This window comes from Cetorhinus maximus, chromosome 11 (genome assembly GCF_964194155.1).
Source record: "Cetorhinus maximus chromosome 11, sCetMax3.hap1.1, whole genome shotgun sequence".
NCBI lineage: Eukaryota > Metazoa > Chordata > Chondrichthyes > Lamniformes > Cetorhinidae > Cetorhinus > Cetorhinus maximus.
Window position 1 is genome coordinate 112,227,406 of NC_135889.1, and position 16,479 is coordinate 112,243,884.

Sequence of the window (16,479 nt, forward strand, 5' to 3'; positions counted from 1 at the left end):
GTAGATAAGAGAAGTGTTCCATAAGGCAAAGGAACGCAGACAATGTCACGATGTATCTTGATAGATCAGGTATTGAAGAGGGCATTAAGAAGCCGTGCAATGCTGCTCATACTGCATCCTTTAAGTACAGTACCTTGTCCTGCTTTTTTCTAGCTGCTGTTACATTCCTGACGACTGTGGAGGCCCCCGGGCCTTTGACACAGATCTGAAAACGTCCCTGGAAGCTGTTAGCTAAAAGCTTCCCCATGATGGCTTTGTCACTGTCATGTTTAAATAATGAGAACAGTGGCTCCAGTTTAATTAGTGTAGGTGCTGGTACTGGGAACTTAACATTTCTCCTGCCTTGATTCGCCATGTCCTGAGGGTGCCTGTGCTAATGACACTACCTGCAGCCGTCAGCACTGTACAATTTTACTATAGTTACAGCGGTCGTGCCTATAAGCACCTGTATTCTGTCTGCACTCTCCTCTTATCGGAAACATTCTCAGTCTCTGGAGTGGCTAGTTATCTGCTCGCTGCAACATGTTCGAGTGACACACTGGCTGGGGTATTTGCTTTGCTGAGGCTTGATGATACAGTAATGATGCGCAGTGATGCGCCAGCCCCTCTTCAGAATTAGCAATCATCAAAAAAGGCATAAATTAGCATGCGTGTACACAAGGACGAGTGGCATCAGATATCATAAAATGCTGTACTCCCCAGAGGTATTCCCAAAATACCAACATCCTCCAATCAGGCGCAGTAAAAGCAGTCAAAGTGTTTTTTAAGACGAGGGCTGAAGAGGGTTTGTAGCAGGTACTGAAGCGAGCGGCATTGGTCCTTCCAATAGTTAACTGGAGGGCATTCCCGTTCATCCAAAGCTAGGGGCAGGATTTCCCCTTGGTCGGGCAGACGTGGTGGGCCGGGCCGGCAGCGGGCGTGAGATGGACCGCCGCCCACGATCGGGGCCCAGACCGCGATTTCACGCTGGTCCTGGCCGATTAACGGGCAGCCAGCCAGTGAAACACGTGCTGGGTACCTCAGCGCTCCTGGATTGGGGGGGCGGGAGGAGCGCGGGGGTGCTAAAGTCTGCACGTACGCAGGGGGGAGCCACTCGCTGGAAGCTCCCTGAAGGCCCCGAGCTGCCTCAGGGGAGCTGCAGAATTTTACAATCAAAAATAAAAATGTTCAAAAGAACGGAAACCTGCCCCCCAAAAAATATGACTCAGTTACATGAGCAGGGACCATATTAAAGATGAAGTTTAAATTTTTTTAAAAATTGCCGCTGGAAACCTCATCCCGTCCGTGGATGAGGTTTCCTAAAAAATGCGAAGGCCGCCTGGCCTATTCGCCCGCCTGCCAACCGTAAGGTTGGACGGGCAGCGAAAAATACACATCAATTGCTAGTTTACTGGCCTTAATAGGCCTCTTAATTATCAGCGGGCGCGCTGCCAACTCTCACGCGTGCCCTCTGACCGAAATATCGCGCGACTGTGCGATGACCTCGGACTCTTTTACCTGACATTATCGCGCACTATTTTACCACCGATCGGGTCGGACGCTCTGTTTCAAACCTTATGTTCGTTTCATTGCTGAAACCGCCTATTTCTGCCTCCATAACATCACCTGACTTTGCCCGTCTCAGGTCATCTGCTGCTGAAACCCATGTTAATGCCTTTGTTACCTCTAGACTATTCCAATGAATTTGTGGCTGGCCTCCCAAGTGATACCCTCCATAAACTTGAGATCATCAAAATCTCCGTTGCCTGTGTTTTTGCTCACAGGAAGTCCCATTCCCCTACCACGCCAGGTGCTCACTGACCTACATTGACTCCCGATACAGCAGTGGCTTGATTTTAAAATTCCAACTCTCACTTTCAAGTCCCTCCATGGCCTCACCCCTCTCTACCTTTTGAACCTCCTCCAGCTCCGCAGCCCTCCGAGATACCTGTGCTCCTCCAATTCTGGCTGCGTGTGCATTCCGATTTTAACTGCTCCACGATTAGTGGTGGTGCCTTCAATTACATTGGCCCCCGAGCTTTGGAATACCCTCCTCACACCTCGTCTTTCGATTAGGCACATGAGAGCCTCCTGGACTCAAGATTGAGTTCAACCATTTCAGATCATAACCTCTGCCTCCATTTAGTTTCCTTTTCCTTTGCAGGTTTTGATTTTACTCTCATTTTTTTCTCTTGCTTTAGCTTTTGGAGGACACTGTTCAATATCCTGCCATTCACACCTCCTCTCGACACATCCTTTGTTTCTTTACTTGTCCCATTGCCATTTCCTTTGGTCTTGCACCACCAACTCTTTTGTCAGTCAATGTCTTACATCTTGACCCCATCGCAGACCTTTCCTTTGCTTCTTCTTTTCCCACCCTCCCGACTTTCACTTGCTTATAACCTATTACAATTCTATCTTTTCCCAGTTTAATGAAAGGCCATTGACCTGAAACGTGAACTCTTTTTCTCTCTTTACAGTTGATGCCTGCCCTGCAGAGTATTTCCAGCATCCACAATATTTTTGCCTTTGCAAGTGTTTCTCACACTTGTTGGTGGAGGAGATAGGGGAGAGGGATTTAAGAGGGCGGGTTTACAGTAGAGAAATGAAAATGAGGATTGCCCTTGCATTCCAAGGCGATTCTAGAACAGGGAGCAGTTGTGACAGAGGAGAATAGGACCTGTTAGTGCTTTACCTGGTTTAGCCAGATCCGGGTGGTGAATGGCTAAACCAATTGTCTGCCATATCCCTTTAAATCTGCATCCCTTGGATGTAAAAGAGTGCAGATGAGAACAATATCAGGGAAAATGACCAGGGTGAGAGAGAGTAATGATTTTAGAGGGGAATATAGTATCAAAACTAAGGGTCCAGTTGTGAATAGTCTGCTTCAGCATGGAAACACGGTGGGGGTATAGAGTTCTTGGTAGGTCTTCTCATTTGGCTAACTGAAGGAAATTAAGGCTAATCTGAGAGTGGATGTCAGACAAGTAATTTGACTACATGGAGACAGTGCAGGGATCCTATGGGAAAGATAAAGCGAGATGTAATCAGCATACCATCAAACACCTCAATGGAAACTATCAGGAGAACTAGGCCAGACGTAGGCCTTTGAGTTCTCCAACAGTGATACTCAATCCCACTTTCTTATGTAGAGGGGCATATGTACAAGGTGCTCACCTGTCATTGGACAGCTGGTTGGAGTGCAGGGGCAAGAGGCAAGGCAGACCTCATTGGAGTGGATGATGTAATTTATACAATGTGTGCCTTCAACCCTTTTTTTGTGTGTAGTGACAGAAGGAGCTAAATATTTTATGGAATTGTCAGGCTTCTTTTATTGAACCGTAACCTTGATTCATTTCATATTTGACGGGCAGCTGGCTGCATTTCTTTAAAGAAGTGAATAACTCTGTGTGCATTGCTAGTCACTACTGCATAATAATTTATTTGGAAAGAAACAAACTGAAATGCTCTAATTACTGTAGTTACATCCCATCAGTTTTCTGCTTGATGGGTTATGTGTGATTCAATTCTTAGCAGGAAAATGATTGAAATCTTTAAGGAGTTTTGAGGGGAATTTATGCTCAAATACTAATCCACCATAAGAAGGATTTAGATATAGCTCTTGGGGCAAAGGGATCAAAGGGTATGGGGAGAAAGCATGAGCAGGCTATTGAGCTGGATGATCAGCCATGATCATAATGGATGGCGGAGCAGGCTTGAAGGGCCGAATGGCCTACTCCTGCTCCTGGTCTCTATATTTCTATGTTTCTACCACCAAAATAAAACAACATAATTGTGTTTTTTTAATATAATCTTTATGGATTAGCAAGTACCCTGACCTGTGATAAAATGTGCGTGTTGTGCCTTTAACAAATAATGACCGATCGACCATCTGAGTTTTCTTCCTGATTGTACTAATTTCCTCCATTCACTACTTTTGGACGACCAATTCCTGTCTGTGGTACATTAATGTTGTCATTCATCGTTTTGCTTTGTTAAAATAACACAGACGTGAATTTATACAAAGACTTCGGGCAGAATTTTCCATTCGGCAGTGGGCGAGCGCCCGACACACCAGAACACTAAATGACGCGCGATAACATCGGGCTCCTGTCCCGATGTCATTTGCGAAGATCGCGCGATATTTCATTCGGCGGGCAGGCGCCGGAGTCGGCTGCACGCCCGCCGATAATTGACAGACCTATTAAGGCCACTAACCAGGTACTCAACCTGAATTTTACACTGCCCGTTCATTCAACCTTACGGTAGGCGGGCAGGCGAAAAGGCCAAGCGGCCTTTACGTTTTTCAGGAAACCTCATCCACGAGCGGGATGAGGTTTCCTGAAGTTTTTACAAATTGAATAAAAACTTTTTTTTTTGAAAAATGGAAGCATGTCCCATGTCATGTGACACAGTCGCACGAGGGAACACATTTCATTAAAGTTTTAGTGTATTTATTTATTTTAAAAAGCGTTTCAATCTCTCTGAGTCAGCTCCGTGCCTCAGGGAGATTAAAGCGCTCTTTCACGCGCGTGCACGAGAGAGCGCTGGACCCGACTCTCCCTCCTCCTCCCCTTCCCCCCCCCCCCCCCCGCCCGCACAGGTAGCGCTCAGCGCTGCCGCTCGTGATCCACGCTGGGCGGGCCAATGGCGTGAAACTGTGGCGCGGGAGCCAATCGCGGGCGGTAGTTGACTCTGCGACCACCCCCTGCCCCGCTCCCGCCGAGCCAACCTGACGAATGAAAAATCCTGGCCTTAAATTTGCGTTTTAAAATTATAAGACAGAGAAGAAATTCAACCAAACTAGTGCTCCAAACAACTGCTCCTCTCATAAATAAGCACATGGGAAAAGACCTTCAGAAGAGGAATGATCTTAAACTCCACAGGAGACTGTCACCGTGTGTCATCCGCTAATGTATCAAAGACTGAAAAGGCATCGATGATCTGAGATTTTAATAAACTGGAATGACAAATGAAAAAAACAGCAAAATTCCTGTGAGCCTTCCAGGAAAAAGATGAAGAGCTGATTTCCCGCTGATATTTTGGAAAGACTGTCTACTCTCTGCAGGAACTGGTAAGAGAGCCACACTGCTCTCTGTGTGAAGCTGCTCCAACCTGGGCAATGGGAAGAATTGCTGAGAATATGGAGACGAGACAGCCTCATCTTCTGTAATGAGAAGAATTTCCTGTAGGCAATTAACCCTGGGACAAGATAGTTGTACAGTTTCAGAAGTGCTAAAAGTCCTGCAGCGCATTGGCTGAAGCCAGTTGAAACCACCTACTAGTGTGTTGACAGCAGCTCCCGGTATCAATTTTAAAGGTGGTATTGAAGCCGATAACTTGCATTGTTACTGACCAACAGGCTGGACTAAGACTATGAACCTCCTTTAGGAACTTTGGAATTTTGTCTTTCTCCTGATTCCCAATTCTTGGATGGAGCATGTTTCGTAATTGTTTTTTGCCTTCTACCTCGATTAAAGTTGTTGGGTTTGCATAAATGCTTGAAATGTCCCATTGTGCTGCACAGGAAGCATTCAGTGCCCCCTGCTGGATAGTCCTGGCGACTATGTGGGTTCTTTGCACCACAACGCAAGCATCTCAAAATGGCTGCCGGCGTGGAGTTTCCTGCCCTTTGGCCCGGTTTGGTGGGCTTTCTTATGGGTCGGGCGGCTGCCTGTGTGCCTACCCAGTCACTGGAGTCATGCCGAATTATAGCCCGGTTAAAATCTCTAAGCTCGGCCTGCATCACATTCCGGACCACTTAATCTAAAGTAAGGTCACCTTTGACCTGCAAGAAGTCGGAGAATTTTTCACCCCAGAATCCCACGACTGTGCGATCATGGATTAGCTCATCCTCCAGCAGCCCATACCTGCAAGAAGTAGCCAGGCGATATAGGCCATTTGGAAATAAGTCAGTCAATTTTCTGGGTCATTGGGACCTTTGGTTAAAATGTGCTCATTCTATAACTAAGTTTCGCTTCAGGCTAAAATAGGTGTCAAAGGCTTTGAGAATGGTCTCACAGCCCACGGGTGGACACCTCCACTCCCTGCTTCAGGAGAACACCGTCTGCTACTGGACCTACAGCATAAAGAAAGGAACTGACTTGATGCATTCGCTCTTCCCTTTTCTTAGCTTTGAAAGTTTAATTCTGTTCTTCTCCAGCCTGGTAACATTCTCTCCAATGAGCTTAAGACCACCAGTTAATTAGAGGCTTGCTTCAGTTTAACGTTTTGTTTGAAAGATACCACCCCCAATTCCTTCAGTACTGCCCTGAAGTGCCAGCCTAGATTTTTGCCCTCAAGTCTCTGGAGTGGGACTTTGAACCTACTGACCTTCTGACTCAGAGGCAAGAGTGCTACTACTGACATGTAGTTTATAACTGAGCCCAACTGTATTCCTACTATTAACTGATAGAACCCTGCCTGAAATCAGCACAAACCAGGGAGTTCCCAGATCTGTATGGACAAAGAACAAAGAACAAAGAACAAAGAAAAGTACAGCACAGGAACAGGCCCTTCGGCCCGCCAAGCCTGCGCCGATCATATTGCCCGTCAACTAAAACATTTTGCACTTCCGGGGTCCGTATCCCTCTATTCCCATCCTATTCATGTATTTGTCAAGCTGCCTCTTAAACACCACTATCGTACCTGCTTCCACCACCTCCTCTGGCAGCGAATTCCAGACACTCACTACCCTCTGCGTAAAAAAACTTGCCCCGCACATCACCTTTATAATTTTCTCCTCTCACCTTAAATCTATGTCCCCTAGTAATTGACTCTTCCACCCTGGGAAAAAGCTTCTGACTATCTACTCTGTCCATGCCACTCATAATTTTGTAAACTTCTATCAAGTCGCCCTTCATTCTCCGTCGGAGAACAATCCGAGTTTCTCCAACCTCTCCTCACAGCTAATAACCTCCAGACCAGGCAGCATCCTGGTAAACCTCCTCTGCACCCTCTCCAATGCCTCCATATCCTTCTGGTAATGTGGTGACCAGAATTGCACACAATATTCCAAGTGTGGCCTAACCAAGGTTCTATACAGCTGCAGCATGACTTCCCAGCTTTTATACTCAATACCCTGCCAGTGAAGGCAAGCATGCCATATGCCTTCCTGATTACCTTATTCACCTGCGTTGCCACATTCAGTGACCTGTGGACCTGTACACCCAGATCCCTCTGCCCGTCGATGCACTTAAGGGTTCTGCCATTTACTGTATAATTCCTGCCTGTATTAGACCTTCCAAAATGCATCACCTCGCATTTGTCCGGATTGAACTCCATCTGCCATTTCTCCGCCCAAGTTTCCAACCGATCTATATCCCGTTGTATCCTTTGACAATCCTCTTCACTATCTGCAACTCCTCCAACCTTAGTGTCGTCTGAAAACTTACTAATTAGCCCAGTTATATTTTCCTCCAAATCATTTATGTATACCACAAACAGCAAAGGTCCCAGCACTGATCCCTGTGGAACACCCCTAGTCACAGCTCTCCATTCAGAAAAGCACACTTCCACTGCTACCCTCTGTCTTCTATGACCAAGCCAATTCTGTATCCATCTTGCCAGCTCACCTCTGATCCCGTGCGACTTTACCTTCTGTACCAGTCTGCCATGGTTCAGCTCTATATCTATAAATATTTTAAAACCATGTTCTAATTACCACAGACGATTTGGTATCATTGCAGGTTAGATGCTATGCTGTGCTTTGTCTTTGCACCTGAGGTTTATCAAAACCAGAGTGAAATGGATACATTGATATTTTGCTTTAAACTTCCTGCTTTAAACCAATAAAAATTGGAAATGAAGGGAACCAGTAAGCTTGTCCAAACTGGTCTTGCATACCTTAAAATGGAAATTTTATAAAAAAAGTGTTCATGGCATTGTGCAAGGAATCACTGCTCCAAAAGTTACTGTCTGAATATGTATGTTGATCAATGCTAAAAAATGCAGCATAAACTGAGAGTCTACCACAGGAATACATTGTGACGTTTAGTATTTCCACCCTTTATTTACAGATTGACCAGTCTGCGACCGTGAAGTACAGCCTCCCCTCAGTTACAGATCTCGAATTCAACACCATTAAATCTCTCATTCTGGGCAAGGTTATGGGTAAGCAATCGAAAGTTTCCTTTTACTTTGTTTATAGTGTTGTATTTGGCCTGGAATACATTGCCTGAAAAGGGGGTGGATGCAGATTCAGTAGTAACTTTCAAAAGAGATTTGGAAAAAAGGAACATTTCCAAGGCTACGGGCGTGGGTCGAATTGGGTAGCTCTCTCAAATAGGCGTCATGGACATAACAGGCTGAATACCCTCCTTCTGTGCTGTACAATTGTATGGGCAGAATATTACGCTTGGCGTGTGAGTGCGCACCCGACACGCCAGCCTGAGGACGCCCAGGTGCCCTTTCTAATCCTACCTTCCTGCACCCGGCCCACAGCCCTGCAGCTTACAGCACTTTAGGTGCAGATCCGGGTACTTTTTTAAAAGAGTTTAGAGTTTCTACCTCTACCACCAAATTGGGCAGCGAATTCCAGACACCCGCTACCCTCTGCATAAAAAAGTTCCTCCTCATGTTCCCTCGACACCTTCTGCCACTTATCTTGAATCTATGTCCCTTAGTTCTAGAATTCTCCATCAAGGGAAACAATTTTATCCTGTCCACTCTATCTATTCCCCTCATAATTCTGTACACCTCAATCAAGTCACTTCTCAGCCTTCTTTGTTCTAAGGAGAATAACCCCACCCTATCCAATCTCTCCTCGTAGCTATACTTTTCTAATCCTGGCAACACTCTTGTAAACCTCCTCTGCACTCTCTCCAGAGCTATTACGTCCTTCCTGTAATGTGGTGACCAGAACTGCACGCAGTACTCCAGTTGTGGCCTCACCAGTGTTTTATACAATTCCAAAATTATATCCCTACTTTTATATTCTATACCTCTGCCAATGAAGGAGAGCATTCCATATGCCTTCTTTACAACCTTGACTACTTGAACTGCTGCCTTCAGGGACCTGTGTACTTGTACGCCAAGATCTCTCGCTTCATCTACCCCTCTTATTATATTCCCATTTATTTTGTAATCCCTGTAACTGTTTGACCTCCCTAAATGTATGACCTCACACTTCTCTATGTTAAAATCCATCTGCCGCTTTACCGCCCACCCCACCAACCCATCTATATTGTTTTGGAGATTATGGCTATCCTCTATACCATCCACTACTCGGCCAATCTCTGTGTCATCACAACAGGAGTCACTATAAAAATTTCCTCCTCAAGACACCAGTCCTGCGTGGAACCCCCAAAGTGAAGTTGGTCCACCGAGAGAGAACGAAGAAGGGCTTGTGCCTTTCTTCTCAGTGTACCAAACTCTGAAGATCCACCAAACCTCTGAGATCAGGAATTTGGGATGGGAGCTGGCAAATGCCCAGCAATGACCATCCCCACTAAGCAAAGGTCCCAGCCCCCTCGGCCTGGCCTTCACTGGCATCACAATCACTAATTGCCCCTCACCATCAACCTCCAGGGGTCATTGTTGGCCAGCTTAACCAATGCCATTGTCAACTTTTCCAGAAATGTTAACACTGTCCGCTTGTTTACCTAAAAGAAATCATGGAAATTCTTGCCATACGTTAGCATTAATGGTTAAAATTAGCCCACAAACCAGAGTTCACAGGGTGGATTGTTGGCTCTGGATTTTTTAAAATTGTTTATTTGCTTCTACCAGGAGATTACATGGTTGTGGGGGAGGGGCAGGAGGGAGGGACGGAAAGGAGTGTTTAGCCACGATGATAAACTTGATAGACCAGCTGGTCTTATTTTCATACATTCAAATTAATTAAATTAAACTGTAACTGATAAATAAAAATGATGTAATTATACATTAGCATTACCTTTTAACATAGTAAACCTATAGCAGTGGCATTATGCTTTTCACTATTTTAAACCTGCCAATATTCTTAAACAAATCTCACTCGTGTCAATACAGTGAGAAAAGGCCGTGCGTTGTTTTCATTATTTTAAGTTGCCACTGATCCCATTCATAAATCATTGCAACTATTTAAATTAAAACACCGTTAACATAAACAGCAGGTACCTACCTGCGAATGTGATAAATAGAGGGGTCACACAAATTTAAACTGTTTCCAAGGAATAATTAATGAAAAAGTATTTTATTTCTGTTGCTACGCTTTCTAATATCAACGCATCTCCTGGCATCTTCAGTAGGACAGCAGAATATAAAAAAAATAATTTCCCACCTTCAGTACTTTGTTTTTTTCTTTCCCTCTGCCAGTAAGGTGAAATGAAATATTCAACCAGCTGTTGAGTGTTCAGTTGAATAATTCCTCCACTTCTCACCGCACAAAGATTTTTGTGAACTCACCAAGCAAATTCTAGTACGTTATGGAAGAGCCATTGACAGTTTGGAGTGATTCATGAGTTTTGCTTATTCCATCAGGAGATCTATTAGCACATAGAGATGTTAATGAACAAATTGATTAATCATTGCAGAGCTAATGGCGTACACCAGCTGGTGGCACGTTTGTGAGTATATGGCCAGGGAATAAATCGACTGTCTATAGTCTGGGGGTGAGGGGAATGGGAGGGGGGGGGTTACTTTTAGTCTGGCGGTATTAAGTGTACATGATGGGCTAGGGACAGAGACAGAAAGACATGGGCCGAGATAATCCAACTTATCAGAGCCGGACCACTCTTTCAGCATGGCACAACCTCACCTTGCCACAAAGAAGCATCCCTTGCACTGATTAGTTTTCCAGCTCTGGTGCCATTGGCTAGACCTCACCAGTAAGCGAGCCTTTATTGGGAGTGGAGATTGATTCCATGGTCTACTGCAGCCTGTAGCTTCTGTGTAAATTGAAAAAAAAAATGTTTTAGACTTGTCATCTTAAATATATGTAGTAGCTTTCTGAGTAATTAATTGCATAAACTCTGGAGGTATTTTAATTGTAAATGTCCCCACTGTTATAGCAGCACCAAATGCTTCAAATGACCTGGGATTCAGCATTGCAGCGATTGGTATGACACATGGTAAAGGCTGAGATGTTCAAATCCCAAAGGGAAACTTGAAATAATTGTCATAACCCATTTTTGAAATTTGTATGTTTCAAGATGCAGGCTTTGAATTTAGGAGTAATAAGACCACCGAGCCTCAAGAGGTTTTTTGTAAAACTAAATTAAACATTTATTAATACAAGAAAAATTGTAAGCACATACATATGTCTACAAAATTACTATTATAGTAACTACAAAAATCCCCTAATTAATCTGGCTGTCAGTTACACGGCCATTAAAGCAACAGTAAAATTCATAGATTTTAAAAGACCCCAGGCAAATTACATTTGGCCTTATGAATTCAACATGAGGTTCCTTGCAGACACAGTTGCAGGCATACAGGCTGGTTAGATCTTAAATGCCTCTACCTTACTCACACAAACTCCGTTCTGTTTATGCCTAGCTTTTCCTTTGAATGTAAATTTCCCATTGTATTACTAGATTTTTAATTTTATCTCTTATAACAATAATACTCTTTGATTCCACCAATTAGTAAGCTGGGGAAAAAAAACAAACACAATGCTTGGCATATTCAGGCTAGGTTCAAGATTTCACCCATTCTTTTGAATGCTTTATAAAAAATGCAAATTGCCCCTTTGACACCTATGTTTCTAAATGTCCCCATGCTTATCTAATTACCATTTCAAACCTACTTCTTTCTATACATCAAAGCATCCAGACCAGCTAGCTTTAATCCAATTAAGACACATAGACATAGACACAGACACCACTAAACTCTATTTAAACAAATAATTTCCAGTAACATTATAGACATTAATCTCTTCATGCCAGTGATGCAAGTAATAGAAAATACTACTGCCATTCCATTTCTTGTCCAAGTCCAATTGTTTTAATTGCTCCACCATTGGTGGCAGTGTTTGCAACTGCCCATAGATGTGAGGATCTGGAATTCCCTTCCTAAAATCTCTCCATCTCTCTACTGTTCTCTCTCCTCCTTTAAATTGATTCTTACAGTAGGAGTGTGCACAAGTTAGGATCACGGTGAAGCATCAAGGAGGAGTATGCAGCAGGTCAGGTCCACAGTGCAGCAGAGCAGGAGGAGGGTGAAGCAGACCAGGAGGAGGGTGCAGCAGGTCAGACCCACAGTACAACAGTGAGGGAGGAGTGTGAAGTGGTTCAGCATCACCTTGAAGCAGACCGGGAGGAGTAAACAGCAGGCAGGATCACTGTGAAGCAGATTAGGAGGAGCGTGCAGCAGGTCATTATCACTGTTAAACAGGCCAGGAGGAGTGTGAAGCAGGCCAGGATCACTGTGAAGCAGACCGGGAGGAGTATGATGCAGGGGCAGAATCTTCTGTTCATCGTGTGGGGGTGGGCCCTGCAGGGGTGGGCTCCCTCACCCCACATGCACAGGTAGCGCTGAGCATTACTGGGTGAATGTCACACTGGGTGGGCCTTAATTGGCATGCCCATGTAAAATGGCGATGCGCAGCTAATTGCGGGTGGCGATCGGCTCTGTGCCCGCTCCCGACCGGCCCGCCTGATGGGGCAAAAATTCTCTCCAAGTTCATGATAGTTATGAAGCAGACCAGGAAGAGTATGAAGCAGGTCACGATAACTGTGAAGCAGACCAGGAGGAGTGTGAAGCTGGTCAGGATCACTGTGAAGCAGATGGGGAGGAGTATGAAGCTGGTCAGGATCACTGTGAAGCAGACCGGGAGGAGTGTGAAGCAGATCAGGATCACTGTGAAGCAGATGGGGAGGAGTATGAAGCTGGTCAGGATCACTGTGAAGCAGACTGGGAGGAGTGTGAAGCAGATCAGGATCACTGTGAAGCAGATGGGGAGGAGTATGAAGCTGATCAGGATCGCTGTGTAGCAGACCAGCAGGAGTGTAAGACAGGTTGCGATCACTGAAGTGAGGGAGAAAACGATGCTCAAACTGTGACATCACAGGAAGGCATGAGTTGATTGGCTTGTGCATGTTATAGCTTTGTTTCCCTTTCTCCAGTTAGGAGCCAAGTCTAAGGAGCAGGGAAATTAAAACATTTTTTTTTGGTAATAAAGGTCAAGTAAAGCACTGCAAAAAAACTCCCTGTATTTAAGTGGCAACAGAAAAAGAGATGTGAGTAGCTGGTGAGCCTTTTTTTTATATAGTAAGTTTTAGTGTTTAATAGATAGAGGAATGGCAAAGTAGCTCTGATACCTGGAGTGACCATCCTGTTCCATGTGGGAACTCCAGAAAATTCCCTGTGTCCTGGATAACTAAATACGCAGGAAGTGTTGTCAGCTACAGCAACTCAAGTTCCGGGTCTCAGAGATTGAGCAGCAGCTGGCATCACTGCAACACATCTGCAGGGTTGAGGTCTTTGTGGATAGCACAGTAATAGATGCGGTCACCCCACTGCTTAAGAGTATGCGGGGAGAGAGGCAATAGATGATGACCAGAAAGTCAAGAAGAAATGGGCAGGTCGTGCAGGAGTCCCCTGAGTGCATCCCACTCACCAACCAGTATTCAGTTCCGAATACTCATGAAAATGATTATTCATCTGGACAGCGCAGCCAGAGACAAGCCCATGGCACCATTGTTTTACAGGCAGCACACAGAACACTAGCTGAGCAATAGTGATAGGAAATTTGTTGGGGGAGCGACAGGTTGTTCTGCAGCCGAAGACCTGAGTCCAGGATGGCATGATGCCTACCTGATGCCAAGGCCAAGGAAATCACTGATCAGCTGCAGAGAACCCCGTGAGGTTGGGGGGGGGGGGGGGGGGGGGAGGTGTTGGTGGTGGTGGAGGGGGTGGGTGCAGTGTTGGGGGTGGGAGGGTGAACAGCCAGTGGTTGTGGTCCACGTCATTATCTACCACATAGGGAGAATGAGGGATGTGGTCCTGCGGTCAGAATTTGGGAAGCTAAGTAGGAAATTAGCATGCAGGACCTCAGAAGCATTAATCTCTGGATTACTGCCAATAACACTCACAAGTGAATATATAAATAGAAAGGATAAAGCAGACAAATGCGTGGGTGGAGAGATGCGGGTGCAGGAGGGGGTGCTTTAGTTTTTTGGAGCATTGGCATCCATTCTGTCCAGGCCAGGCAGGTTGTGGTTAAACAGAGCTGGGACTGAGTTCCTTGGTGGGAGAGGGGTGGGGGGTGCAATTTGCTACATTATTGGGGAGAGTTTAACCAAGTTTGGCAGGAGGGTGGGAACCAGGAGGTAATACTAGAGTGGAATATGGAAGTGCAAAGAATATTGGAAGAGACAGGAAGTACTAGAGTAGGAAATAGTAAGGTATTAGGTGGTTTAGTGTAAGAGGGAAGGCAATAAAGTCTAAATTAGAGTTAAATTGCATGTATGTGAATATGCGGGGTATGGTAAATAAGATCAGTGAGCTGCAGATGCAGATGGCCACATGGAAATATAAGTAGCTATAATGGGCACTTCAATTATCCAAATATAGACTGGGCTAGTAGTAGTGTAAAGGGCAGAGAGGGAAAAGAGTTCCTAGAGTATGTTCAGGAGAATTTTCTACAGCAGTATGCTTCTAGTCCAGTAAGAAAAGAAGCATTGTTAGACCTGGTTCTTGGGAATGAGGTGGGCCAAGAGGATCAAGTGTTAGTAGGGGGACATTGAGGAGGCAGTGATCATTGTATCTTAAGGTTTACCTTGGCTATGGAAAAGGACAAGGAGCAATCCAGAGTAAGAATAATTAACTGGGGGAAAGCCAACTTCAATGGGATAAGAATGAATGTAGACCAGACAAATTGGAATCAAAGATTAGCAGGCAAAGCTGTAATTTAACAATGAGTTGCCTTTAAAGAAGAGATAGACCAAGCACAGTCATGGTGTATTGCCACAAAGGGGAGATGTTAGGCAAACAAATCCAGAGCTCCCCGGATGACGAGAGAGATAGAGATTAAGGTGAAGCAGAAAAAGTGTGCTTATGTCACATGGATGATACAATTGAGAACCAGGTTGAAATTAGAAGGTTTAGAGGTGAATTGAAAAAGCAAATAAGAGAAGCAAACAGAGAGCATGAGAAGAGACTGGCAGTCAATGCAAAAGGGAATCTGGTAATCTTCTATAGGCACATAAACATTTAAAGGGTGGTAAGAGGGGGAGTGGGGCAGATTTGGGACCAAAAAAGAGGAATTATGAATAGAGACAGGGGACATAGCTGAGATATTAAATGAAACTTTGCATCTGCCTTTACCAAGAAAGAAGATGCTGCCCAGGTTGTGGTGAAAGAGTTGATGGTTCGGACACTTGAAGGTTTTAAACTGATAAGGAGGATCATTGGTTAGGCTGTTGTATTCAAAGTTGGCTAGGCATCAGGACTCGATGAGAAGCATCTAAGGATAGTGAAAGAATTGAAGGTGGAAACTGCAGAGGCACTAGCCATAATTTTCCAATCTTCCTTAGACTCAGGAGTGATACCAGGGACCAGGAGAATTGCAAAACTTACACCCTTGCTCAAAATAGGTTGTAAAGATAAGCCTAGCATCTACACAGCAGTCAGCTTAACCTCCGTGGCAGGAATCTTTTAGAAATGATAACTAGGGACAAAGTTAATAGTCACTTGGACAAACACAGGTTAATTAAGGAAAGTGAACATGGATTTGATGAGGGCAAATCATGTTTAACTCACTTGCTTGAGTTTTTTGCTGAGGTAACAGAGAAGGTTGGTTACGGTAATGTTGTTGATGTGATGTGTATGGACTTCCAAACGGCATTTGACGCAGTGCGGCACCACTTGTGAGCAAAATTTGAAATCATAGAATAAAAGGGACAAGTTCGAGCTCATAGAATAAAAGGAATAGTAGCAACATTGATTCAAAATTGGTTGAGTGACAGGAAACAGAAGGTACTGGTTCATGGATATTTTTCGGGCAGGAGGAAGGTTTATAGTGGAGTTCCCCAGGGATCCAAGGCAAATTGGCAAATTGGATCCAGAATTGGCTGAGTGGCAGGAAGCAGAGGGTGATGATCGAGGGGTGTTTTTGTGACTGAATACCTGGGTCCAGTGGGGTTCCACAAGGATCGGTGTTGGGCCCCTTACTGTTTGTGGTATATATAAACGATTTAGACTTGAATGTAGGAGGGTTGATCAGTAAGTTCGCAGATGACACGAAAATTAGTGGGGTGGTAATTAGTGAGGAGGATAGATTACAGTAAGATATAGCCGGGCTGGTCAGATGTGCTGATCAATGGCAAATGGAATTTAACCTGGATAAGTGTGAGGTGATGCACTTGGACAGGACAAACGAGGCATGGGAATACACGGTGAATGGTAGGACCCTGGGAAGTACAGAGGATCAGAGGGACATTGGTGTGCATGTCCACCAGTCCCTTAAGGTAGTGAGACAGGTAGATAAGGTGGTTAAGAAGGCATATGGGATAGTTGCCTTTATTAGCTGTGGCATAGAATATAAGAGCAGGGAGATTATGCTGGAACTGTATAAAA

General features: G+C 44.8%; 1 protein-coding gene across 1 annotated transcript in view; it reads left to right on the plus strand.

Annotated features, from left to right (window-relative positions):
- The window catches only part of LOC144686219 (contactin-associated protein-like 5), a 738,881-nt gene that overhangs the window by 623,172 nt on the left and 99,230 nt on the right, over positions 1-16,479 (plus strand). The window contains exon 22 of the mRNA XM_078551310.1: positions 7,998-8,091. Coding sequence (XP_078407436.1) covers positions 7,998-8,091 — 94 coding nt within the window. The remainder of the gene's footprint in view (positions 1-7,997; positions 8,092-16,479) is intronic.